General features: G+C 44.8%; 2 protein-coding genes across 2 annotated transcripts; both read left to right on the top strand.

Moving 5' to 3' along the window:
• The first annotated feature begins 295 nt into the window (after positions 1-295).
• Positions 296-3,130, top strand: LOC123429148 (rust resistance kinase Lr10-like). Its single transcript, XM_045113241.1, has 3 exons — positions 296-1,271; positions 1,751-1,774; positions 1,895-3,130. The coding sequence occupies exons 1-3, from the start codon at positions 449-451 to the stop codon at positions 2,965-2,967; spliced, it is 1,920 nt and encodes a 639-aa protein (XP_044969176.1). The 5' UTR covers positions 296-448; the 3' UTR covers positions 2,968-3,130.
• Positions 3,131-23,951: 20,821 nt separating this feature from the next.
• LOC123403900 (disease resistance protein RPM1-like) lies at positions 23,952-26,811 on the top strand. The gene has a single exon (XM_045097814.1). It carries the CDS (start codon positions 24,002-24,004, stop codon positions 26,798-26,800), a length of 2,799 nt encoding a protein of 932 aa, XP_044953749.1. The 5' UTR covers positions 23,952-24,001; the 3' UTR covers positions 26,801-26,811.
• Positions 26,812-27,143: the final 332 nt, after the last annotated feature.

Here is a 27,143-nt window from a genome sequence, read left to right as displayed (position 1 = left end):
GGTTGGGTTATTGATTATGATTTCACTGGTATATACACGACGAACAAAAGAGGAAGATATTCTCTCGATTTTTTCCAGATTTCCACACTGTGGACTGGATTTTCCAGAGATTTTCCACAGCTAGGACTAGAAGACGACCCAAGCCTTGGGTCTTCTGTCCTATCAATTTTTCCAGAGATTTTTCATAATGTGGACTAGATTTTCCACACTATGACAGCTGCCAATAGACTGGACAGTAGGCTGAACCAAGTCTGCAATCATACAAAGTCCACAAGAGCATGGCATGGACTATCAATTTAAACACTATCCTCATCATCAGGCCTAACTATCAGTATAGCATGACTGTGACTGCTTACCTATAGACAACAGGGAATAAGTGCTTTTTTTGCACTTGCTACTCCACTTCTTCTTCCTCTTGCTCACCATCTTGGTGGAGTAGTAAAGAAAGATGAGTAAATTTCTTGCCATAGGCCTCCTGCTGCTGCATCTTATCAACCATGGAATCTACTTGGCGAAAGCATGGGATGATAAAGATTTCTTCAAATACTGCCCACCGTCCCAGTGCAGCCAACATGGCCCAGAGATCAGGTTCCCTTTCTGCCTTGAATCCAGCAATAAATCGTCGTCGTCATCATCATCATCATCATGTGGATGTGACGGCAGATCAATCAGGAAGTTGGCATGCTCTGGTCAAGACACCATCCTAGTTCACCCATTTCTTGGCCCATACAGTGTCAGCGCCATAGATTACAGGCATTCTTCCATGAAGGTCATCCCGCTTGTAGACCCCTGTTTGATGCTAAACCAGAATCTCATCATCTCCAGAAACTCATCATCTCTACAGATTGATGTTATCAACGATTATAAGACAAAGTTTGACCAAGATTTCTTTTGGCCTTCATCTGCAGCCGTAGTACGCTGTTCAAGAGAGTTCTCACCTGGTGCTGACGATAGAATTGTTGGCCCAGTATCCTGCCTTAGCAACGCAACCCACTTCTTCTATTTCGTGGCTAGCTTTGCAGACATGTCTATTCTTCCGTTGGACTGCAAGGCCGCCCCACTCTCACATGGTGTCAGTGGCAGTCTGATACCTATGTATTGGAGTTGCAGCCTATACAGCTCAGGGTCCTTCAAGGAGGGTGCAGAAACATTCCTCAGTTCTGCTGAGACCACAGTATGTTGGCTTGGTTCTGAATGCAGAAAATGTGAGCTCATTGGGGGACGCTGCGCGTTCAGCTCAGAACGGAATCTAGCATTCTGTATGCCTGGCGGTATGATCAACTCTAACTCTCTAGAACCATGTTTAATTGCATCATCCTATTTTATTTGTAATGAAGTTTTAAAGTATATTAAAATTTCACTTCATAATTTCAGGTGTTTGAATCTCCACGAGTCTTTCTTTCAATTATTTTTCTTTCAAAATAGCACCACAAATGCTTTTAGTAGCCTTCTTGAGCAATCACATTGACCTAAGCACCTGAACTCATAAAAATTCTGAAAAATTGTCGACAGGAAAGAAATATGTTTTGTTTATCTAATATACACTGGCCTTATAAAATTTATTCATCTGCTTATTTGTTTCTCAAACATTAAAAGCTCTATTGTATCCGCGCTACGGAAATGTATGGCAGAACCAGTGGACAACACCGAAAGCAATTTGACAGTTCTACAAAAACAAATCAACAAGTATAATTCATTTATGTTAACTAAACCATCATCGGAGTCTAATTCTCTTTTTTGGTATTTGCAGGTTCCCGTATCAAAGTCATCGCAGGTATTACTCTGACTGCAGTCATTTTCATTACAAAATTTATATTATGCAAATCCCTATAGTTGCACGTCTAATTACAAAATTTAATGGAATATGCTGATGTCACATTGTTTGTTTATTCAGCTACATCATCGGTGGCCGCATTTGTTGTTCTTTTGTTAACGGTGGCCACTGTGCTTTATCTTTCACTCAAAACAAGATATAACGCGGAGATACATTTGAAGGTCGAAATGTTTCTCAAGACATATGGAACATCAAAACCCACAAGGTACACTTTCTTTGAAGTTAAGAAGATGGCAAGACGGTTTAAGGAAAAAGTAGGGCAGGGAGGATTTGGAAGTGTCTACAAAGGCGAGCTGCCAAATGGAGTGCCCGTGGCAGTCAAGATGCTAGAGAACTCTAGAGGAGAGGGAGAAGTATTCATCAACGAAGTTGCAACCATCGGACTAATCCACCATGCCAATATTGTCCGTCTCCTAGGATTCTGCTCTGAAGGAATGAGACGGGCTCTTATTTACGAATTCATGCCTAACGAGTCACTGGAGAAATACATATTCTCTGATGACCCTAACATTTTTCAGAACCTTCTAGTACCAGACAAGCTGGTAGATATTGCTTTAGGCATCGCCAGAGGAATGGAGTACTTGCATCAAGGGTGCAACCAGCGCATCCTCCACTTTGACATCAAGCCTCACAATATCCTGCTCGACTACAACTTCAACCCAAAGATCTCAGACTTTGGCCTTGCAAAGCTGTGCGCAAGGGACCAAAGCATCGTCACCTTAACTGCAGCAAGAGGCACAATGGGCTACATTGCACCAGAGCTATACTCTCGGAACTTTGGGGGAGTATCGTACAAGTCAGACGTGTACAGTTTCGGAATGCTGGTGCTAGAAATGGTGAGCGGAAGGAGGAACTCAGACCCGAGTATTGAGAGCCAGAACGATGTTTACCTCCCGGAGTGGATCTACGAGAAAGTGATCAACGGGGAGGAGTTGGCGCTTACTCTGGAAGCGACTCAAGAAGAGAAAGAGAAGGTGAGGCAGCTGGCGATGGTGGCACTGTGGTGCATCCAGTGGAACCCGAGAAACCGGCCGTCGATGACAAAGGTTGTTAACATGCTAACAGGGAGGCTGCAGAGCCTGCAGATGCCACCAAAGCCTTTCGTCTCATACGAAAACGAACCTGTGTCGTAATAAATCAGAAGAGGGACTACAATACTCTGTCAACATTCATGGACTGGCATACTCTACCAACACTGTGTTCCATACTAGGTCTCGAGATGTAATAATAATACGGTACAATTTGCAAGATAAACGATTTGTAGTTGGACTTGTGTATTATTAACAGCTACTCCCATGTTTATCTCTACATAAGCTGTGAATGGCTCATGTAAAATCCAATACTCTGTTGATTACCTTAATTAAATATTGGGTCTCCACTCCCGTATTTTCTCTGCATTGCAGTCCGTCCACATCCGACAGTTCGTGAATCTGAGGATATCTGACGGAGCACAAAGTGAACGTGATCCACATTCACACATTTTCACTTGCCTCATCTGCACATTCACAGATAAAATGCCACCAATGAATCGAAATTCCACATCAATTCGAGCTTCGATTATTTGAGTATGATAACAAACTAGTAAATCAGAGACTGTGGGAGGGAGAGGAGTGATGTACCTCTGCCCGCTGCGATGTGGAGGGCGACGGCCGGAGTTCAGCTCCCTGTCCGCTGCGGTTGCTTCTGCTGCTGCTGGTTTGTTGGGGTGACCGACACATGCTTGCTGACGTTGGGAGCGGAAGTGGTGGGCGGCGGCCGGAATCATCGTCGGCGGCTGGGACTGGGACGGATGAAAATGGATAGGATCAGTGTGCGCAGCCCACCTTATAACAACAAGGCCTGCTAGACAGAGCCCATCACATTCGCCGGCCCACGACCAATGCTTTCCGTACGAGCTACAACTTTGCCCACTTCTCTTAAAATGCTTCTTTTTAGCTTCTTGTGTCAAATAGTCGTGGGCGCGCGCACGCCTCCCCCCTACCCCGGCGAGGCCGGTCAACACGGGTGGTTCGAGCGCTCCTGCTCGTCTCCTCCCGTGCCCGAGGCACGAGGTCTGGCCATGGTGGCGGCGCACTGGCGGGGCCTGGGCGGCAGAGCAGGGGCGGCGGCCGGCCTAGGGCGCAAGACGGAGGCGAGGGGAGGAGGGCCCGGACCGGATCTGGTCGATGGGGCCTTGAGGCGGCGGCGAGGTCCCGCCGCTGTTGGAGGCCTCATGCGGGCCGACGGCGGCGCCAGATGGGCTTGGCGGGCCACGCACGGGCTCGGGCGGGCCTGGCGGCTGGGAGGAGGGAGACAGGGAGGTGGGAGGCTGCGCTAGGGTTTGGGGGCGGCGCGGATTTTGAGGGAGAGAGAGAGTGAGGCTGTCTAAATTGATCTGGGGGTCTATTTATAACAATGGGGGGCTAGGTTTAGCAGTTTTTCGTTTCGGTTCCAATCACGCGATCGGAATCAAACGTTCTCGCATGCGGGGATGGGTAAGTGACTATGTAGAGTAGGTTAGCCGGGGAAGAGAGGGAAATGGGCGACCCGGCAACGAGTGTTAAAACACCGATAAAACGTCCGACGATAGACCGAATACGGTGCCGTTACGGTCGATCGTTCGGGTACCAGACGGACTCCGATTGCGACGAAATTTGACAGGCGGCCTAGCTACAACTAATTAAGACCGCACGCCAAGTTTAGACTCAATCAGAGAATATTTTACACACACTTTTAAAAACAGGTTTTTGACGATGCTGCGGGCGCGTGCGCGTGTGATCGGGCTCAGAATGGACAACGACGAGAACCGGTAACTACTAACGGATGCAAGTTTGAAAACTGACGGCAACGGGATGCCGATGCAATGCGGATGATGCGCATGATGCGATGATGATACGACAAATAAAAATAATCACACGACGGAAACGGAATAGAAGGGGAATCTTCTGAAACGTCGGTCTCGGGTTGTCACAACACATTGCGTCCCATTAACATAGGTACGTATTTCTTTTTTGCTTTCTTGGAATCGTGTTAAAACATTCGTTTTTTATAAAAAAGAGTAAAAATATCCGTTTATTATAAAAATTATTGAAACATAAAAGATACTCCCTTCATTTTATATACAAGGCCACTATTTAAAATTATAATTTGCAGAAATACAAGACCACTAAGAGCATGGTTAATACTATAGCCAACTGCTAGCTATAAGCTGTCTTATAGTCCATTTTATAGCTAACTTGTACAATAGTTAGCTATAAAAGAGCATTACTTTTATCATATATGGCCCATCTTTCATTCTCACAAAGCACCTAGGAACACGTGTTAGAGCTGGCTCTTCACGAAGAGTCCACTTTCCTTCTCTCTCCTCTTCTCTCTCATCCAACTCAGCAAAATATAGTATTTTAATTCTTACAGCCTGCTGACTGTACCTTATTGTACTTGCTCTAACACTAACCGATACAATTTTAATGATGTTCGCCTCGTAGTACTAATAATGGAGGACATTAATCATTTCTTGCATGCATGCGGAAGTGAGATCATTGGCTTGATATGCATGAAAGGAAAAAAATACACATTAATTTACACGACAAACAAGGAGACAAACTGTCTTGCAACATTGACTTAGAAGACATTAAATTTTGTCTTGATATCTGTAACATGGGTTTGTGTCCTTATATACAAAAATAGAGGGAGTAGATCATCTTTTAAATATAACTTTATGCAATTGAAACAATGTTCATATACATTAGAAATTATCAATGCAATTTTCAATTTGTTCATGCCTTTTCTAGAAAATAAAAAATTACTTTGAAAATGTGTTAACACGTCATGCATGTAGATAACAAAAGTTGACCTGTTTGAAAAGGATGTTCTTATAATTTTACAAAGTGTTCATGTCCTTCAAAACATTCATGTAATTTAAATCTTTGTTCATGTATTTTTAAAAATATTCATGCATTTCTCTATAAATGTGTATATTTCTTTTATGCAAAAAATATATAGAGAAATAAAATGGAAAAGGGAAGAAAAGAGGGAAAAGAAAAAAGAAAATGAAAAACCCGGGGAATGTAATAAGAAAACACCGATAATACTAGCAGGATTAAACAAAAAAACAAACAGAAACCGAAAATCAGGTACATGGATGGAGAACAAAAAATGCGCCTCAGTCCAAGTTGGTCACTCTGTGGGCGTCAAATACCGTTTGGAGTCCATCTTTGGCTCTCTGTATAAAAGGTTATCATGGTCAAATTTGTAAAAATATGAGTACATCTAAGCTCCCAAACTTGTTGAATTCTGGTAGGAACTACCGTCTTTTATGTTGGATATTCTCTTTACACACAATCCAACACAAATATGGTCACTAAATTCAGTACCCATCATCCAACCAAACTCACTAAATTTTGATGGGCGTCTAATATGTGCATAATTATACATGCACTAGGACTGGTCCGATCTTGCCTTCCAAACAATATACATGCACACACAACCACATATATACATGCTTCTACCTATCTTCTAATCAACCTCATGTCGAATCCCATGGACACGAGGTGCCCGTACATCATATGGTTCCACGCGTCTGGCACACCCGGTAGGCACCAGTGGCTACAATCCTCTGGCGCATCCGATGGCGTCTCAAGCTCCCGGTGCCGCGACGGGTGCCCGTCACTCCTCAAGCTCGTCATGTATGTTATGTTCAAGAACACTGCACCCTTGGTTTATGTTATGTGCTACTTATATAACATAAATATCTCTTGAGGTAAATATGTTATGTGCCCTTTTTGCCATCCAAAGTCTAGATGAGTTCTTTGAAACGATTGGCTGTCCAATTTAAACCTAATGTGTCTACTTACATTGTTTTTACGGACGAAAATGATCAATTTCATGTCTTCAGTAGCTATCACTTGTCTCAGAATCATCCCTCGATTGATTGGTAACTACCCGTATGTACAATTAACTGCAATGAGATATTGAAGTGAAACAAGCAAGCTAGGTGTTTTCCGATGCGAGCAGTGTGAAAGAGTTGATCCTGCAATGAAGGGAGAATGGCATGCCATTCGAATAATCGAATCCATCCGTTGACAATGGTGCAACAAACTCATACATGGCCTGGGCTACCGTCACATTCAGTTTTCAGTTAACATAGGACTTGGTCTATGTGAAAATAGATTGAAGCGTCTCAGCCCTCCGGAGGAAAGCAAGCAGGTTCATATCGATGATCAAGAGAACACTCGTGAGAATTACAAGGTCGGTACAGAAGACATGATAGAAACTTAACGCAACTCAATCTATCTCTAGGAACCAAGTCAATCTCTATTTCTATGAACATAACTTGTAGTACTATCTAGTAGTTTAATTAGACAAATATATCACACATTGCAATGGCAAATTATGACTAGTCGCAGGCATTAATGTGCACGGCTTCCACTGAATATATATTTCTCTCGGAAGAGTCTGATAGAAGAACCATATCCATTTCAAGCTTATTACATTTTCAAACCATATTAAATCAAAGAGATTAGTCTAATGCGCCGGTAAAACTAGTTACCGCAAGTCTCGGCGATGCCTAGCGACCGGGGCGACCCGGGCGATTCAGGAGACGCCGGAGACATCATCGGAGAGGGAGATGGCAGGCGAACCAGATCAACGTCCGATCTGGGGATCCCTGCGAGTGAACTATCTTCTGCGGGGATAGAGCAGCGGTTTCAGATCTCGCCGACGGTGGAGGCCAACAACCGCATAAAATGGAAGGCTTCATTTTCAGAGGTTGGCAAAACAGATTTGAAGGAAGGTACGATAGTTTTTCACTCGGAGTCAAGATGGATGACACTCAGGGACGAGGAGGACGACATTCTCGCTGGCCGTCATCTTCAAGAGGGAGATCTGATCAGTGAAGGTGCACATTTTCTAGTGGACGTTTATTCTGTCATTTGTGTTTCTCGCATCTTGCAGGGTGTGCCGATAAATCAAGAAGATCTGCAACCAATTGATGTGTCCTCGGATGAGGAAGAGAGATACAAACCGAGACAAAACCCACCTAGGGTTGGGGGAGGTTTTGGGTACTTGCAGGAGAGGACGACAACGAGGAGGAAGAGCAGCCATCATCGCATGAGGAACCACTGACTTGCAGGACCGATGGCTGCCACATGAAGGTCCTAAACTATCTGTCAAACCTGCTATGATGAGAGTACGGGTCGATCAACAGAAGAAGTCAGGTATGATTAAGCCTTGGAAAGGTCCATTGCCCAAGATATCTCTGGAACCATTGAGGATTTTAGATTTCATCCCCTCGGAGTCCTGGACTACCGTTTTGCCTAAGAAGAACAAGAAGGGCAGAGCAGGTACGGTGCAGCCGCCGGCCGCCGTCGAGGTGCTGACGATCCGTGAAATTCGTAACGCTCGTTTGAATAACCTGATTTGGACAAAGCGGGCCTTATGACAGTACTCCAGAGATGGGCTCAATAGAACTTGGGTGTATGGCCCAGGTAGAGTCTCAATTAGATAAGTTTGGCAATAAACCACATCACGAGAACCATGCTGGATCGGTTGCTGTGGCTTCGGTTGATGCGGGATCAGTGTTGGATTCCAATTACCTGGCTATCGATGGGTATATGGCCCAGGCGGTAATACCTGTTGTCGACTCGGCTACGTTGGACAGGGCTACTACTGGGTATAGGGCCCAGGACCTAGCTCCTTCGACAGATTATACCGTGCAGAGGATTAGTCTGGGCGGCGTAGATCCCATCGCGGCACCTTCTCCCCTCGACGACATCCCATGCACGAGGTCGCTTGTCTCTAGGGTTCTTCGGCGGCTCAACCACGGCTTCCCGCCGTTGGGAACGGGTCGTGCAGCTCGAGTGCCGCCCCTTCCGACTGGCGGTACGGATATGGCGGGTAGGGGGGCTACCAAGCAGCCGCTGGCAACGCAGCCTAGACCGCCGGGACAATGGGACAGAATTGCAAAACCAATAGCTGCTGCGCAGGTCGTGAGAAACCCCCATGCTGCTGCACAGGCGGGGAGACCGCCCGGGGCAGCCGGTCAGGTGGGGGAGCAGGCGGATCATAGGTCTCAACATCGAGGACGCTGGGGCAATGATGGAGGTAACACGTATGGGGATGGTCAATTCCGTGGCTCGTCAGCATATGGTGGTGGGCGAGGTCATGCGCCAATGAACAATGTGGCTGGCAACCAGGGTTTTACGGCACCACCGGGCAAGTTTGTGCCGGGGACGTCGGGACCTTCGTATCACAAGAGAGGTGGCTTTCGACAGAATTGGGCGGGCAGAGGGGGAGGTAGAAAGCCGAGGCCTCCTATGCCTGCTCAAGAGGCGACGACAGAGATTGTTAAGGCTGCTAGGGAGTCTGTGCCAGAGCCAGTGAATGAGGCAGCCGATCCTGTACTAGCTGAACAGAATCTTACGGTGGCAAAAGGAGATGGAGGGGATAGACCCTCCAAGTGGGCACGTAAGAAAGAGAAAATGGTGTGTTACCGTTGCAATGAGGGAGGACACTTTGTTTCTGAATACAAGGCTGAGCTCTGTGTGTATTGTCTTAAGCCTACGCATGGTTCCGCTAAGTGCCCTCTTACGATTGGACCTATGCCGGTTGTGACCATTTATGGTGTTTCGAGTCAAGAATTGATGTTCTTTGAGTCGCCGGCGGCGACGGCGACACTTCATACACCAGATGCTGGATTCACGGGCACGGTGACGGTAACTCGGGGGATCTTGACTATGGAACAGGTGGTGCAACAGCTCAAGGAGCTTGTATCATCGACTTTCAGGTGGGAACCGGTTTTGATATCAGATAATGTCTTTAAGGTTGTTTTTTCTACTAAGGAGGATTTGGCTCGTCTACTTAAGTTCGGTATGTGCAAAGTGGCTAGCACAAGCTGCGTACTTGAATTTGATGCCTGGAAGTGTGAGGAGCCCAAGGGTGTTCCTCTACCTCAGATTTGGGTACACTTTGCATGAGCTCCTTCTAGGGCTATGAATGACTTTAGAGTTGTATGGAGTTTGGGTTCGCTTATTGGCAAAACAGAGGAGGTGGATATGGTGTTCACTAGAGCCAAAGGCATTGCGAGGATGCTGGTGAGTGTGCTAGATATTCAACTTATTCCAGATGACATCATTTGGACATATGAAGGGATGTGTTACACTCTCCAATTGGAAATTGAGAGCCCTGCTCTTTTTGATGCACCGGACACGGATAAAGATACCAATATAGCTGATGGGATGATGCGGATGGTGCCAAGGATAACGCGGATACTGCAAATGATTCAGGGCCTAAGTTCTCTTCTCAGAACAATGCACAATCGCCATCCACTCAGTCTAGGCAATACTCAGGCACGGGTACAAAACAATTGGTCTTTCCTTTCGATCTTGCCTTGCGGTTTGGTTCTTTTGAGCCTGCATCTGCGCCGGCAAATTTTTGTCGGTCAGCGTGCAAGGATACCTACTCACGGGCGAGACTGCCGAGGTGTATGGTGAAAAAAAATCCTCGGAGCAACATTGATATTCTGCAGTCTACTAATAAGTTGCAACCAGTTTCCTTGGAGACGTATTTGGCGGAAGCAAAATTGGTTAGTAACCAACCTGGGTGCTTTCATCCGGCTTTGGAGGCTGAACCTGTTCGCTCTTCTGGTGGGAGTGAGGCTATTCCTGTGCTTGAGAACCTTCATGCTATAAACTCGCCGAGAGGTGCGGTACATCCGGCATCAACCATGGTGGCTCTAGCTGCTGCACCGGTTTCTGTTGGCACCATGGCGGCATCGGACGGGCCGCTAGCGGCATCTCAACCAGCCAAGGATGATGGTATACTTACGAGAGGCGCCACATGCATGGGAGGAGAGCCAGGCGTGCTAGCTGCGTCTAGTATGGGCGCAAATACTTCTCATGCAGCCGACGTTGTTGCTACTCCTTTGACCGTGGCTGCTGACCAATCTCTGCATGGCGGTGCACAAGCTACTACAGCCAGCGGGCGGCCGGCTGATATTGGCGTCGAGTTGGGCGCCGCTGTGTACGCTGCTGAACTGGGAGACGCGAGTACGGGCACCAAAGGTATGCCTGAACCGGATTGGCCTATGACGAGTTCGGAGGTTACCTCACTGCTAGTCCCTACATCACAGCCCGTTGAGATCTCTGTTGATGAAGTCATAGCATTTGGAGGAGTTTCAGATCCGATGGGTTCGGATAGACGGGCTAGTCAACGGGTTCAGTCTCAACCAGATGCGGATGACTTGCAGATTGGGCGAGCTATGCGGGCTGCTAAAATGAAGGATGTTCGGAACTCGACAGGTATGTCTATTAATACTGAGCATTCCATTCTACATTTTTCTCCGCAAGATATAATAGATAATGCCACCTCGGTGGGGGTCAACTTGGGTAGTACAAGCAAAGAGGTTTCCAAATCTATTAATGACTTATTGGACTTAGAAGTTGATAGGGCTTTGGATATTATTCGCAACCTAGCTGCAATTTAAACCAATGAATGATGACGCAATATCTAATATGGGAGGTCTAAATTTACTTTGTGAAAATTTAGTCTCACCTGAGGATAGAGAGGAGCCACAGATGGTTCTGCATCATAACCAGCAACCCAATGTTACACTTAATGATGATGGCAAAGATACGACTGGTTATATGGACCAGGAGTATGCTTCTGAAAAGCCAAAACGAACTTACAAACGGAGGGTCTATACAGTATCTGCTATACGTAGGAGCGCTAGATTCAAGACGGCTAAAAAATTCTACGATGAAAAATGAAAGGAATGTTTTGGAATAGCACAGGTCTGAGAGACTTGGCTAAAATTCGGTTCCTTGCAGAAACAACGTTACAGCATAGTCTTGACTTCATTGCGCTGATGGAGACGGGGCGGGATAATTTCACATCGCAATTTCTAAACTCTCTTTCGGGAGGCGTTGAGTTTGACTGGCATTGTCTCCCTCCAAGAGGAAGGTCCGGAGGGATCTTACTTGGTGTCCGTTGTCATACACTTCAAGTACGAGAAGTGGTGCTAGGGGAGTTCTCGGTCAAATTTCGTATTAGAACCAAGGGAGATGGGTTTCAATGGGCTCTTGTTGCGGTTTATGGAGCGACCCAAACAGAGAAAAAGCCAGCCTTTCTTGCTGATTTGGTTCGAATCTGCGATGACACTTTACCACTGGTGGTAGGTGGTGATTTCAATATCATCAGGAGAGCTGATGAGAAGAACAATAATAACTTTGATGGCAGATGGCCTTTTATGTTCAACACAATTATAGAGAGCCTAAACCTACGAGAGATTGATCTCTCGAGTAGGAAATATACTTGGGCCAATTCTCTACATAATCAAATTTTTGAAAAATTGGACAGGGTACTTACTAGTGTTGACTGGGAATAGAAATTCCCGCTTGTCACGGTTTGTGCACTTCAGAGGGCTATATCTGACCATACCCCGCTCCTAGTAGATTCTGGCCAGGCTACTCACAAAGGGAAAAAAGATGCTTTCTCTTTTGAACCATGTTGGTTCACACGTGAGGGATTTGTGGACATAATTGCTAGGGAGTGGAACAAGGATGCGGGTGGGAAGTCTAGTGTTGATATCTGGCAAAATAAGATCCGGCATCTGAGACAATTCTTGAGAGGTTGGGCTAAGAATGTCTCTGGGGTCTATAAGAATGAGCAAGACAGATTGCTCCAATTTATAGATAATCTGGATCGACAGGCAGAGACCCACTTGCTAGATGAACATGAGAGGTCGTTAAAGAACTAGGCTGAACAAAGAGTTCGAATCCTTCTTCGAGAAGAGGAAATGAAATGGGCTGTCAGAGCCAAAGTTAGGGCAATTGTCCAAGGGGATGACAACACAAAAAAATTCCACTTAATTGCAAATGGCAAGTATCGGAAAAAGAGGATCATACAGCTAGAGCAAGATGAGGGTACAATAGTAGGACATGAGAATCTAAAATTGTACATCTCAAATTATTATAAACGATTGTTTGGTGCTCCAGATCATAGTTTTGTGTCTATGGACGAGCATCAGATCGCGGATATTCCTCAGATCGGACAGGCCGATAATGAGAGTTTATCCGCTCCATTCCTAGAGAAAGAGGTGTTACAAGCAATTCAGGGTATGAAGAACGGTAAAGCGTCGGGGCCAGATGGGTTCCCAGCTGAGTTCTATAAGAAATGTTGGCATATTATTAAGAAGGATCTTATGTCTATGTTTCACGATCTGTTCTCCGGGCACTTACAACTCTTTCATCTAAATTTTGGTACGATAACGTTGCTACCAAAGAAAGAGGGTGCTTCAGGAATTGAACAATTCCGCCCCATTTGTCTGCTCAATGTAAGCTTCAAAATCTTCACAAAGTTGGGAACGGATAGGCTAACTAAGATGGCACATTCTGTGGTGCAATCTTCGCAGATGGCCTTCATGCCTGGTCGGAGCATACTCGAAGGGGTGGTCGTTCTTCATGAAACCCTTCACGAATTACACTCTAAGAAGCTTAACGGAGTCTTATTTAAGGTAGACTTTGAAAAGGCCTACGATAAAGTCAAGTGGTCTTTCTTGCAACAAACTCTACGTATGAAGGGGTTTAGCGAGATTTGGCGAAAACATATCGATTGTTTTATAAAAAAAAGGGCAGTGTCGGTATTAAAGTAAATGATGATATATGTCATTTCTTTCAGACACTTAAGGGACTAAGGCAAGGAGATCCTATGTCACCTATTTTATTTAACATTGTAGCAGATATGTTGGCGCTAATGATCACGAGGGCTCATGACAAAGGTTTAGTAGGGGGGCTAGTGCCACATCTAGTTGATGGGGGGTCTCCATCCTACAATATGCGGATGACACAATCCTTTTCATGGAACACAATCTCAAAAAAGCCAGAAACATGAAGCTAATATTATGCTTATTCGAACAGCTATCTGGGCTGAAGATTAACTTTCATAAAAGTGAGCTCTTCTGTTTTGGAGACGCAAAAGCAGAACAACTCACTTATAACCAGCTATTTGGGTGTGAGGGTGGTACGTTACTATTTACGTACTTAGGGATACCTATTCACTACCGAAAGTTAACTATCAAGGAATGGAAGTGTATCGAGGATCGGTTTGAGAAAAAATTGAGCTGCTGGAAGGGCAAGCTACTATCCTATGGAGGACGATTGGTTTTAGTAAACTCAGTGTTGACAAGCATTCCAATGTTTCTTCTATCCTTTTTTTGAAGTACCAATTGGGGTGCGAAAAAGGTTGGATTTTTACCGATCCCGATTTTTCTAGCAGTGTGATGAGATCAAGACCAAATATAGGCTGGCTAGATGGGATATTATTTTTAGGCCAAAGGATCAGGGAGGTTTGGGGATTGAAAATTTAGAGGTCAAGAACAGGTGTCTGCTCAGCAAGTGGCTATTCAGACTCTCAGTGGAAGCTGAAGGTATGTGGATACAAGTACTTAAGAACAAGTATCTACAGCAAAAAAACCTTAGCCCAGGCCACCGTGAGACCTGGAGATTCACCTTTTTGGAAAGGCCTAATGAGGACAAAAACGACCTTTTTTTAACAGGACTAAATTCATCATAGGCAATGGTGAATCTACTAGATTCTGGAAGGATACTTGGCTAGGTGACGAACCACTGGCTCTTCAGTATCCGCAGCTGTATAATATTGCCCAGCGCAGACAGACGTCCATTGCGGCAGTGTTACGTGAGACTCCTCTCAACATTCAGTTTCGCAGATCCCTAATTGGCAATAGATGGGTTACATGAGACTACATCTAGTCAGAAGGCTAACGGATGTTAGTCTTTCTGATGATCCTGATAGTATTACTTGGAGGCTGACCTCCAATGGTACATTCTCGGTCAAATCAATGTATGACCATTTTATTGATAATTCACTTATCCCAAAATCAAGGCATATTTGGAAGGTCAAAGTTCCCCTTAAGATAAAAATCTTTTTGTGGTTTCTTCACAAAGGAGTTGTTTTAACTAAGGATAACTTGGCCAAGCGAAATTGGAAAGAAAATCGATGATGTAGCTTCTGTCGGACGCTTGAATCAATTAAGCACCTCTTTCTGGACTGCCCTATGGCTAAAATCTTATGGCGCTCAATACATATCACTTTTAACATTTCCCCGCCTACTAGCATTAACATGTTATTTGGGACATGGCTGGACGGGGTTAATGTTTCTTTTGCCAAACTAATTCGAGTTGGAACCTCTGCACTTTTATGGGCTATATGGAATTGCAGAAATGACCTAGTTTTTAACAAACAACAATGTATCAACTTTTTGCAGGTCACCTTCAGGGCTACCGCCTTGATCCGCATGTGGTCCTTATTCACTCCTGTGATAACCAGGGAGCCTTTGGTTACTGGGTGTGCCTGATGAAAGATGGTAGCTCAGGCTATCTTCAACCGATTTGGATGGCGTCATGCTGATAGAATAGGGATTTAGTCAACTACGCCTATTTTTACCATCGATTTTGGCGTTGATCGCCATGTAATTTATTTTCGCAATTTTTCGATCTACTTTGTACTTTCTGTTAAACTGTTACAATACTTAATAAATGACTGCATGCATAACTCGATGCAGAGGCCGGGGCGATGCCTCCTTTTCGAAAAAAAAATTAAATCAAGGAATAAAAAAAAAGAAAAACTTCTGTGAAGAGTGTTATACTCGGTATCTAGGGCTTATAGGCATGCTGCAAGTAATGACACTAGATTTCTAGATGATGCACTGATATTTTCATAGTTTATTTCTCGCTTTGTAACAAACCTTTTGTCCTGCTACTAGAATGGCCAACACTATAGCCATGCATTCTAAACCAGGAGATAATTAAGTAGTCTCCACCCAAACAAGGCGTCCTCTCGCTCATGTCTTCCTTCTGGCAGCGATATACTCATGACTGCATGCAAATACATGGCTATCGGATGATCTAGCTAGGCATGCATTTGGCTAGTCTATATATAGTCCATGGCAAAGTGTCTTCTATCCTCCCTCCTGCAACAAATAGCAATAGTTATTGTGAGCTATCTAACTATAGGATCAAATAGAACCTTGCATGTACCCCCGGACTATATAATAGATGCTAGAAGAGATTAGCTACATTCAAATGCGATGAGATGTTGGAGTGAACCAAACAAGCCTACTTCTTTCCCATATGAATATATGACTATATATTCAACACTCTCGGCGTAGGCCATTCCCGCAGCTTTGATATGAATCTTCAACACTCTCGACGTCATTGCTTCGACCAACTAGTCCTGCTCAGCGCCGTAGATCTTGGGAACTACGAGAGCACCTTGATGATGACGATCATGACACACATGCAACGACGAGGCACAACACCCTCGAGTGGACCCGTGGACGATCTCTACATCGGCAACCACGACTAATATTCATGGCTGCTCGCCTGTGTCAGTCCTTTGAATGTCCCTGTGTATATGCTAATCACGAGTGGCCACTACACTGAAGCCCGTGAAGCAAGGCCCTGAGGGTGGCCAGACCATTTGATGCCACTCTCTCGCTGTAAAGGGATGTGTCGGCCACGGCGACACGGCGGCTGGACTCTGGAGCCCACTGGTTTTCTCTGGCACGCTTGTCCGCGGTGGCCGGCGCACAGTAGATTAGGTAAGAAATTAGCCAGTTCCCCTTTTAAGTGAGTTCACCATTACAGAAGAGAAGATACGTTTGTGTAAATCAACATCATCAAATCTAGATTCCTTCTCGAGCCTCTTGCAGCGCATGACCATGTTGAGTCGTTGGTTTCGTTCGTGCAGGCCACCTCTATAGGCAGGAGCTAGCACCATTGACCAACATAATTTATCAGATCATTAAGCTTGGTGTCGCCGGTGAGGTACGCGTTATTTAAATCATATAGGCCTTGATCACTCATACCATGTCTACACCATGTTGATTCCGTAGCCAGGGACCAATTATTTCTAAGCATGCACAATCGTAATAAATTCTTTACTCCATCAATTTAATGCCAAAAAAGAATTATTAACGTCTTAACAATAGTTTGAGGGCGCCAACATGCATCCCATTACCTAGCTTGTTTGACTTAAAAAATGGCCTTTGTTTTTAACACCAACTTGCTAGAATCTACACCATGTTGGTTCAAACTTCAAACTAACGAGTTTGTATAAGTTGTTAGGGGAAGCAGCAATTAATGCTACTTTGACATAACCAGCACATCTGAACTACACATGGCTTGACCACCATGTATGCAAGCCTCAAGTTCAGAGCTTGGACCTTGGAGTCTAAACTCTGAAAGGATTGAACAATTTCTCATTATCGCATGGGGATTGCAACAGCTTCGAGATCTGCTGTACCATCAATAGAAGGTACGTACACACGCATCGATAGCTGTACTGAAATTATGAATTCAATGTATCTTTTGCATCAGCAAGATAGAAGGCGCATGGTAAACCCTTCAAAGTGCTGAGTTATGAGCGTAGGCTTCTTTATGCAAATCCAAATTAGTTAATCCGAAAGCACACAATTATTTTTGCCTAAAATAACCATTTACGCTAGAATCATACTCATGAAATTGAACTGGGTATGTAGCTATATCAGTCGTTCATAGTGCACTTGTATTTCTCTGATAAACTGACACCGCTAGTAGCAAAACCGTATGAAAGATGGCATTCTAGTTTAAGCTGTCCCGAATTTCCCCTTCTGCACCAGTCCATTTGAATTTCCTCTCTCTTCTTTTTTTTATCTCTGATGTGGTTAATTTCGTTGGATCTCTAGACAGCGATCTACTGTATTTCACCAATTATCAAGCAAACGAGACTGAGAGTCTACTGGGATTCAAAGGGATATGAAAGAAACCACGGGTTAAAGGTCAAATCTAGAGTCATTAGCAAGCATGTATGCAAATATTCTCAGACCTTTTCCTGTTTCATTTGGCTGTGGTTGTCAAGTTAAGCACGGTCAACTATCTAGGGATTGAGCTTCATTGACTTGTTTGCAACCTTGCTGCAGCTTCTTTATTTTTTCTGGTTTCGACAACAAGAAAACAACTGTTCGCCACCCTTAACCTTAACAAGAAACACATAAGTTCATCTAACGTTACCTGTTCCAAGGCAAGTATGTTGTCATTAATTTGGTTTTCTGCACTTAGATAGCCACTTCTCTTGTGCTATCGAAGGTTGTATTCAGACATTCTCCTTTGATTAAAAAATACTACTCGCTCCGTCTCGGTTTATAAGTCATCTTACGAAAATCAAATAATCTCAAAACACTTAGGGACGATGCATTAATTTTTACCTCGTTTCTTATTTTTTTGACATGAATAAAGGAATCAATCAATAAAAGACGTGAGACGTGTATGTTTTTAATGACTTGAGACTAACTATCACAACATGAAGTTATCAATTCATTACATGCAATGATATTAATCAGCAAATTAACATTAATTTCTTTCGTTTTCCTTCCAGTCTTGATAGTGGTACACAATCTAAGATGATTTATAAACTGACACGGAGAAAGTACTCAAAATGAGTATTACGGATTATTGATTCAAACTATCTAATGAGTACATGATTAATGAATCAGTGTATTATTGATTCTTCTAGGTAGTACCAACCAAGAGCACACCCAATAAGTTCTTTAGGAGAAGGGACAAGTCTATGAAATTCCGAATTCAATCGTCACGGCTGTGAACAGGTAATATATGTTCAGGTTTCAGTTGCCGTTTTCCTATACATAAAAAAGTATCTGGAGTCAGTTTGTGGCTTAGGTGTTAAACAGTGCTCGTCACTTCTCACTTGGATAATGGGATATACAGTGCAAAAATATTTGCAATCTTACTGTGCATATGCTCTTGCTTTGAAGCTATTTTTTTTCAAAAAGAAAGTTATACAGCATCTGCGCATGCACACATCAGTCATATTATTAAAATATGTAAGATTTTTTACCCCTGGCCTCTACATCTGGGTAATGCATACAACCATTTTATTAATTATTCATAAAGACCTTACAAAGTATTACTCCCTCCGTCATAGTTTATAAGACATGCACGTGTACCTAGGTCGTCAATTTGACTTATATAAAATATATTGATTAGCATTAAAATTATATCATTAGAAAATAGAACATCTAAAAGTTTCTAATGATATATTTTTTGTAATATATGCCTCTCATTAAGTTAGTCAAATTGACGACCTAGATACACGTGCCGGACTTATAAACTGAAACGGAGGAAGTACATCAATAAATCCAAAGTCACCATCTTGACAACATTTGTCGCTACTCCTATCTACTTGATGAAGGGGTGCCGATTGTACGAGCCGAATACCAAACAGATCTTGTACCAAAGCCTAACATCTAAAGCCGGAGCCCCAACCAAGCCTCTTGTCGGGTCTGGGTCACACGCCGGTCTGACGCACTCTTAGAGGCCGCCGCCATCGTCTTCCACTGATCCATATTCGGAGCAGGTACTCACGCATCGACCATGTCGCCGAGACCTTGATGCGGCACGCCGCCGAGACTCCACATTATTGATGCATGACATGAAACGCCGCTCCACCGCTAAAACTGTCGACTGGTCCCTCGGGGCAATACACACTTCCATGAATGACGCCCCCAAGGAGAGAACGCCAGAAGAGCGCCGTCATCATCCGATCAAAAGATCAAGGGTTTCCCCCGAAGGTAGTGGGAGGAGTTGGGAGCTTCACCTCAATGATGCCTTCATGAAGGAAAGGACACCAAGGGCATCCCCATACCGGCTCCATCCACCGATCGAAGACTAGGTTTTCACCTGGATCCATCCCAAGAACATCCAACCGACAACGTGTGCACTGCAAAACCACCTTCAAAGCCCCGGAGCAAGCCGTCCAGATCCGGCGATTATCCACAGTCGCACTAACATCGCGGTGTATCCTGATGCTCCGGCCACTGCCGAAGGGCGCAATCACGGAGCATGGAGGGAGGGCTGCCACCACATTGCACCATGCCAGAAGAGCCGCTAGGATGAATCTCAAGCACACTCTTCACCTCTCTAGGATGATATGGGCCTCACTAGAGTCCGCCGCGCCTGGGGCCGCCGCCTTTGTTGGGGAAGGTCACATGGGAAACCAAAAAATTACTACGCTCATCAAGATCAATCTAGGAGATGCACATCTACGAGAGGAGAGATTATATCCACATACACCGGTACATTGCTTAGCGGAATCGTTAAGAAACGCGGTTGATGTAGTCGATCGTCTTCATGATCGTATCACGATCCGTCCCGCGAACTCCGGATCAAGTGCCGAACGGACGACACCTCCGCGTTCAGCACACGTACAGGTCGATAACGTCTCCGCCTCCTCGATCCGGCAAGCGAGGACGGAGTGGTAGATGAATTCCCCGGCAGCACGACGGCATGACGGTGGTGGTGGTGGTGTTGTCCCGGCAGGGTTCGCCTTAGCACTACCGGAAAAACTAGAGGAGAAATCGATCTAGTGAGGGAGAGGGGCGCCAAGGGCTTCGTGTGTCCTCTTGGGGCACCCCTGCTCTCTATATATAGGTGGAAGGGCATGGGGAACATCCCCTCCAAGCCCTAGGGCGCAGCCAAGGGGGAGGAGATGGAATCCTAGTCCCCTTCCTTCCCTTTCATACAAAGGTCGACTTTCCACCTTTCCCAACTGCATGGACCTTGAGGGACTTGTGCGCTTGGCCCAATAAGGACACGACATCTCCCCTCAGCCCAAGCAAATCATTGGGACGTGGTGGAACCCTTGGTGGACTTCTGGACTCCTCTGGAAGTTTTCGGAACCTTCTAAAATCTTCCGGTACAATATCGAAAAAACCTGAAACTTTTCCGGTAGCCAAAATATGACTTCCCATATATAAATCTTTACATCCAGACCATTCCGGAGCTTCTCGTGACGTCTCATATCTCATCCGGGACTCCGGACAACTTTCGGTTACTACCACACATAACTCATTAATACCAAATCGTCACCAAACCTTAAGTCTGCACACGCTCCGGGTTCGACAACTATGTAGACATGACCGAGACACTCTTCGGCCAATAACCAATAGCGGGACCTGGATGTCCATATTGGCTCCTACATATTCTACGAAAATCTTTATCAGTCGAACCACGATGTCAAGTATTCAATCAATCACGTATATTATTCCCCTTGTCTATTGGTATGTTACTTGCCCGGGATTCGATCGTCGGTATCTATATACCTAGTTCAATCTCGTTACCGGCAAGTCTCTTTACTCGTTCCGTAATACAATATATCGTGACTAACTCCTTAGTCACATTGCTTGCAAGCTACTTGTGATGTTGTATTACCGAGTGGGCCCTAGAGATACCTCTCCGTCGTATGGAGTGATAAATCCCAGTCTCGATTCACGCCAACCCAACAGACACCCTCGGAGATACCTGTAGATCACCTTTATAGTCACCCAGTTACGTTGTGACTTTTGATACACACAAGGCATTATTTCGGTGTCTCGGAGTTGCATGATCTCATGGTCATAGGAACAGATACTTGAGATGCTGAAAACAGTGAATATAGCCTCAAACACCTCTTTCTCCATGAATGGTGTAGTTAATATCTCATTATCGTATGTCCCGAGCTGAGAAATATCACCGACCGTGTGCTCATCCATCGACACAAAATTGCTTATAGTATTCGGAGATATACAACTTTAGGTTTTCGTGCCCTATAATTGTACCCTCATCTTGCTCAAGTTGGAATATTTTTTTCTTTCTGTGTTTTCCATTCGCAATCAAATGAAAATTCTGCGTGCTGTCATCACCTTGTACGACATGTCACATTTTCGCTCGAAGTGCCCATTTCAACTCCTCCTCTCTCAGGAGCTGCTTGAGATTTTGTTCTGCCTCCACTCTAGATGCCCTCTCATTGTATCTAACAACGATACTTCGGCTTTTAAGTCTAGGTTATTTATAAGATTGAGAAGTCTTTCTTTCTCCATCTTATATTTGCCACTCTCATGTTTTGCCCAACTCCTTAGGAACTGCCTCAGGTTTCTGATTTTATTTTGCCATCTATCGATATTCGATCTTCCCCCTGTGGCCCTAGCCCATTCTCTGGCTATGAGGTCCAGGAAGCCTTCTCTCTCAAACCATGCTATCTCGAGAGAAAGTGCTTTTCTTACCCGCGTGTGTTGCTTCCCCCGAGTCAACAATTAGTGGGGTGTGATCAGAAATTGCTCTTGGCAACGCTCTTACTGTCACGAGAGGGAACTTCTGCTCCCAATCCACACTAGTAAGTATGCAGTCCAACTTCCCAAAGGTTGGATTGGGCAAGCTGTTTGGCCAAGTAAATTTTCTGCCCGAGAGCTCAATCTCTCGCAAGTCTAGGCTTTCGGTAATTGTATTAAACATGAATGACCATCTGCCGTCAAAGTTATCATTACTTTTTTCATCTCTTCGCCTAATGATATTAAAGTCTCCCCCAACTAAGATGGGAAGTCGCTCGGCCCTACAAATCCGTAGTACGTCAGCCAAGAAGTCCATCTTAAGCTCCGGCTGGGCGGCTCCGTACACTGCGACGAGCGCCCATTAGAACCCACCCTCCTTCGAGCGCACCCTAAATTTGATGTCGAAGTACCCATACACTGCGTTTCGGACTTCGAGGGTCTCACACCTTACAGTAAGTAAGATCCCACCAGACCTTCCTCTTGGTGGTAAACAGTGCCAATCAAAATCAGTATCACCGGAGAGAGTACTAAGAAATTATGACCTGAAATTATCTCTACCCGTTTCCACAAGTGCAATAAAATCAAGCTTTCGCTCAAGTGTTACTTCCGCAAGAAATCTTCTTTTAGCCAAGTCCCCTAGACCTCTCCTATTCCAAAAGATTCCTTTGATCTTTCATCATAAAAAAATTGCAGTCTTAAGTCTTGTGCTTCTGCAAACCGCAGATTCGGGATAGACCTTCCTCTTCTAGGGACGTTTTGGCCTATCCTGTTCAGCCATCCGGTCCATATAACCGGTCTCAAATTGCGTGCAAGCATGAGGTTGCGAAGGAGCCACATACCCCTCCGAACCGGTTTCATTATCCTCTTCAGGCACAAGATCCTCACATAGACACTCTAGCGCCTCCATCCCTAGTGCATTAATTCAGAGTCGCTCATAGGTTTTACCGCCGCAATATTTCTAACCATCTCCATAGCCCTCTCATATTCTAAGTCTAAGAGGTCATTCACAGATTTTGAGACCTCCTTACCATTGTTACCGAGAGATATCCCGAGGTTGTTTGCATTTAAAATAATATCATCATCAGAGGAATGCAAAATAGAACAGCTCGTGCTTATGGCCATACTTGTAGTGGCCTCAATGTCATGAAGCTTAGCTGCACGCATGGCACGGCCCATCTGCAAATCATTAACGTTCAGCTGAGTCTGGAGGTGTAGGCTCGTCCGCCTGTCTCCCGTCGCCGGGTCAGGGATCCTCCGAAGGCAATAATCTCCTCGGTGGTGGGTCCTGTCAGGCCATCGCCTCTTGCCTCCTGTCCGACGGGACTAGCCTGCGTAAGGCCAGCAGACGCGTGATCGCCCATCGCATGGCTGGCGAGGCAATCTTGCCTATCTGCTCCGCACCCAACAGACACATCCCTAGCTGGGCAGTGGTCTCCTACCACGCACCAGCATGGCGCCGCGTCACCGAAACAGTTGGGGTATGGCCACCTGCCAGCATCCCAGCCGCATATGAAGCCCCAGAGCCACCATGAGGTTTAGTAGTCACTCTACTCGACCCACACTGCCTGGATGCCGCCGTCGTGGGTGAGGTCGAACGTCGCACCTGACACTGGTCTCTGGACTGTGGTGCAATGCTCACGATCATCCTCGGCGAGGCCTCCTCCGACGAGGGCCTCGCGGACGGCGACGTCACCCCAAATGCCCCCGGAGTGACAGGAGGTGATAGCGGTAAAAATTGTCTGCAGTTTTGTCACATGAAAATAATGCTACTAGATTCGGGTACCCACTAGATTCATCGGAAAAGTTCCTTGCATCATTATACTTTTAAGAATTGTTGACACATAACTAGAAAGATAAATGTGAATATATTTCAAAATTTTACCCTAAGGGTCAATAACCTATAGCGTACATTGTACAGTTTTGGGATTTTGTTTTTAATATTTCGTAATTTTCTTACTGCAGTGTACCTTCGTTTGTAGACTAGGCTATACAGAATCTCTGAAGGCCACCTACTGCGCAACCTATACCTGCCGATGCAAATGGCTGAGGCAGTGATTCTTTCAGTTGTGATAAAGATTGGGGTTGCTCTAGGCAATGAAACACTAAAGCAGGCTAGCTTGCGATTCCAGAATTTCAATACACAACTAACAGATCTTCAAGGCAGGATGGGTCGCATCAGAGTTGAACTAAGGCTAATGCATGGATTTCTTGGCCAAGTGGACATACAGAATCTTAAGAATCGAAACTATGGAATATGGGTTGAGGAGTTGAGAATGCTTGCTCACAGGATTGAGGACATTGTGGACGAGTATTTGTATCTCGTTGGTCATAAACATGATATTGGATGGGGTGCCTATCTTAGGAAAGGATGCAAGAAAACAAATTTATCGATTTCTCTGAACAGGATAGCTTCAATGGTTAAGGAAGAAGAGGTGAATCTTGTGCACCTGTTCCAGGCTAGAAGCCGTTGGGTTTCACTTGTAGATGGTGGTAATTCTTGTAACTCAAGTGGCATTATTGAGAGGTCCCAACATCTTGCAAGCATTTCTCGCTCCCTCGGTGAAGAAGAACTTGTCGGGGTTGATGAAAACCGAGGACAACTTGAGCAGTGGTTGCTGCCTATGGATTTGTTACACTATGTAGTGATAGTGCTGTATGGAATGGGAGGGCTTGGTAAAACAGTTCTGGCTGCAAATGTCTACAGGAAGGAGAGAGAAAAATTTGATTGTCATGCCTGGGTCTCCATCTCTCAAACTTATTCCACAAAAGATGTTCTTAAATGTCTGATTACTGAACTTTACAGAGACAGACAAGACATACCAGATAACATCAACAACATGGGCATTAATGACCTTCAACATGCAGTGAGCGCCTTCCTAAATGACAAGAAGTATTTGATCATATTGGATGATGTTTGGAGTCCAGAAGCATTTGGCGACTTGTTTGGGGCGCTTGTTCATAATAACATGCAGAGTAGACTGGTAATAACAACAAGGCAAGGCAAAGTTTGTGCACTTGCCTCTCCAGAACGTATCTTAGCACTGACGGCATTACCAGAAGATAAGGCATTGGATCTCTTTTGTAAGAAAGCTTTTCCAAGACACACAAATCATAAATGTCCCGCAGAGTTCAATCCTTTGTCTGAGGAAATAGTTAAGAAATGCAGAGGTTTGCCTCTTGCTCTTGTATCTGTTGGTAGCCTGTTGCGTGTGCGTGAGAAATCTGTGGAAGAATGGAGAAAAATAAATGATCAATTGAGTTGGGAGCTAATTAATAACCCAAGGCTCCATGATATAAGGAATATTTTGCATCTGAGCTACATCTACCTTCCAGCACACTTGAAAAGTTGTTTCTTGTATTGCAGTTTATTTCCAGAAGACTATATTTTCCAAAGAAAACAACTTGCACGGTTATGGATAGCAGAGGGATTCATCGAGGGGAGAGGTGCAAGCACATTAGAAGAAGTGGCAGAAGAATATATGAAGGAGTTAGTCCACAGAAACATGCTACAGCTTGTTGAAAGGAATTCATTTGGCAGGATCAAGAAATTCAGAATGCATGATATTATACGTGAATTGGCAGTTGATTTGTGTCAAAATGTGTATTTTGGTGTTGCATATGACGAAGACAAATGTGGCGGCTATCTTGAGAAGGTTGGGCGTCGATTGGTAGTACACAAACTAAAGAAGGATATTGAACAGGCAATTTCAAGAATACACCACCTTCGATCCATCGCTGTAATGGACAATAGTATGCCCTCGTTAACTCTACTATCTGTGCTATCTAAGATGTCAAGGTACATGACAGTGCTAGAATTAAGTGGTCTGCCTATTGAGAAGATTCCAGATGCTATCGGGGATCTTTTCAATCTCTGTCATTTGGGTTTGCGTAATTCAAAAGTGAAGATGCTGCCAGAGTCTATTGATAAGCTTTCAAATTTGATGACGCTGGACCTTCATAATTCTGACATACAAAAGTTGCCTGGTGGGATTGTGAAACTGAAGAAGCTCAGGCACTTATTTGCTCAGAAATTCAATGATCCATCTGGTAGAGTTTTCCAGTGGTCAAGTGGTGTAAGCATCCTCAAGGGTCTTGGTGAACTAGCAAACTTGCAGACACTACAAGCGTTGGTACTAGAGGATGAGTCTGTCAAACAACTGGGGGAGCTGACACAGCTGAGAAGCCTGAGGTTAGTTAATGTGAAGGAAATCTACTGTGGGCGTGTCTGTGGGGCTCTAGCTCAGATGCAATTTTTGTCCACACTACATGTGAATGTAAGTGATGAGAATGAGCGTCTCATGTTGAATGCCCTCCCGGCAAAACTGCAAAAGCTTTGTTTAAGAGGTCCATTGGATGTAGAGAGTTTAAAAGCGTCTCCTCTCTTCCAAGCTGGAGGTCAAAACTTGCATGTATTGGGTCTAAATTGGTCGGGGTTGATGGAAGACTCCCTGCCATTCATTTCTCGGTTGACAAATTTGACGGAATTGTTTTTTACCAATGCATACAACGGAGGGCAGCTGGTATTTCGCGATGGCTGGTTACCCAACCTGAAGACTCTTCAGTTACGAGACCTTCCTCATCTGGAGCGGCTAGACATAGAGCAAGGTGCTATGGTGACTCTCGAAAAATTACTCCTAGCCAACCTCAACAGCATGAAGCACGTCCCATCTGGTATTCAGTTCCTTGTGACCCTCCAGCATCTATACTTTCTGGAAATTAGAGCAGAATTTTTAGAGTTACTGCGGCAATTTCTTACAAATGGCGATATCCACCCGTTTCGGTATTCTCTGCAAGCTCGACTGATGTTTTCTGATCCACAAAATGCGATGTAAGTCATTCACCTACATGCCAAGGATTATTTGCATGCACTAGTGCCTCTCGTTCCCTCGTGCATTTTAATTACTAGCTTAACATGTGTTGGCGCTGAGTTGTTTGCTATTTAATTCAGGCCGCTGGAGTGAAGCAAGCAATCAAAATGTTTCATCTTAAGTTTGAAGACTCCTGCAACCAGCTCATGTCAAAGATTTGACGACTACTGGTACCTGCATCTCATGTTCCACCGTCCTGCTACTCCGTTGGGAAAATTACAGCTAAGAACTAGTATTACTACTGCGCTACTGGTGTACCGCTTGCGAAGTGTGTTTTACAATATGGCTTTGTAACAACATGGCACTT

This window comes from Hordeum vulgare, chromosome 1H (assembly GCF_904849725.1).
Source record: "Hordeum vulgare subsp. vulgare chromosome 1H, MorexV3_pseudomolecules_assembly, whole genome shotgun sequence".
Taxonomy (NCBI): domain Eukaryota; kingdom Viridiplantae; phylum Streptophyta; class Magnoliopsida; order Poales; family Poaceae; genus Hordeum; species Hordeum vulgare.
The sequence above is the reverse complement of the archived record's forward strand: the minus strand, read 5'-3'. Positions and strand labels throughout refer to the sequence as shown.

Coding starts and splice junctions, on each gene's coding strand:
- LOC123429148 (XM_045113241.1), top strand. CDS start 449: ATGAGTAAATTTCTTGCCATAGGCCTCCTGCTGCTGCATCTTATCAAC. Junction 1,272..1,750: donor AGCATTCTGTATGCCTGGCG/GTATGATCAACT, acceptor TGGTATTTGCAG/GTTCCCGTATCAAAGTCATC. Junction 1,775..1,894: donor CCGTATCAAAGTCATCGCAG/GTATTACTCTGA, acceptor TTGTTTATTCAG/CTACATCATCGGTGGCCGCA.
- LOC123403900 (XM_045097814.1), top strand. CDS start 24,002: ATGCAAATGGCTGAGGCAGTGATTCTTTCAGTTGTGATAAAGATTGGG.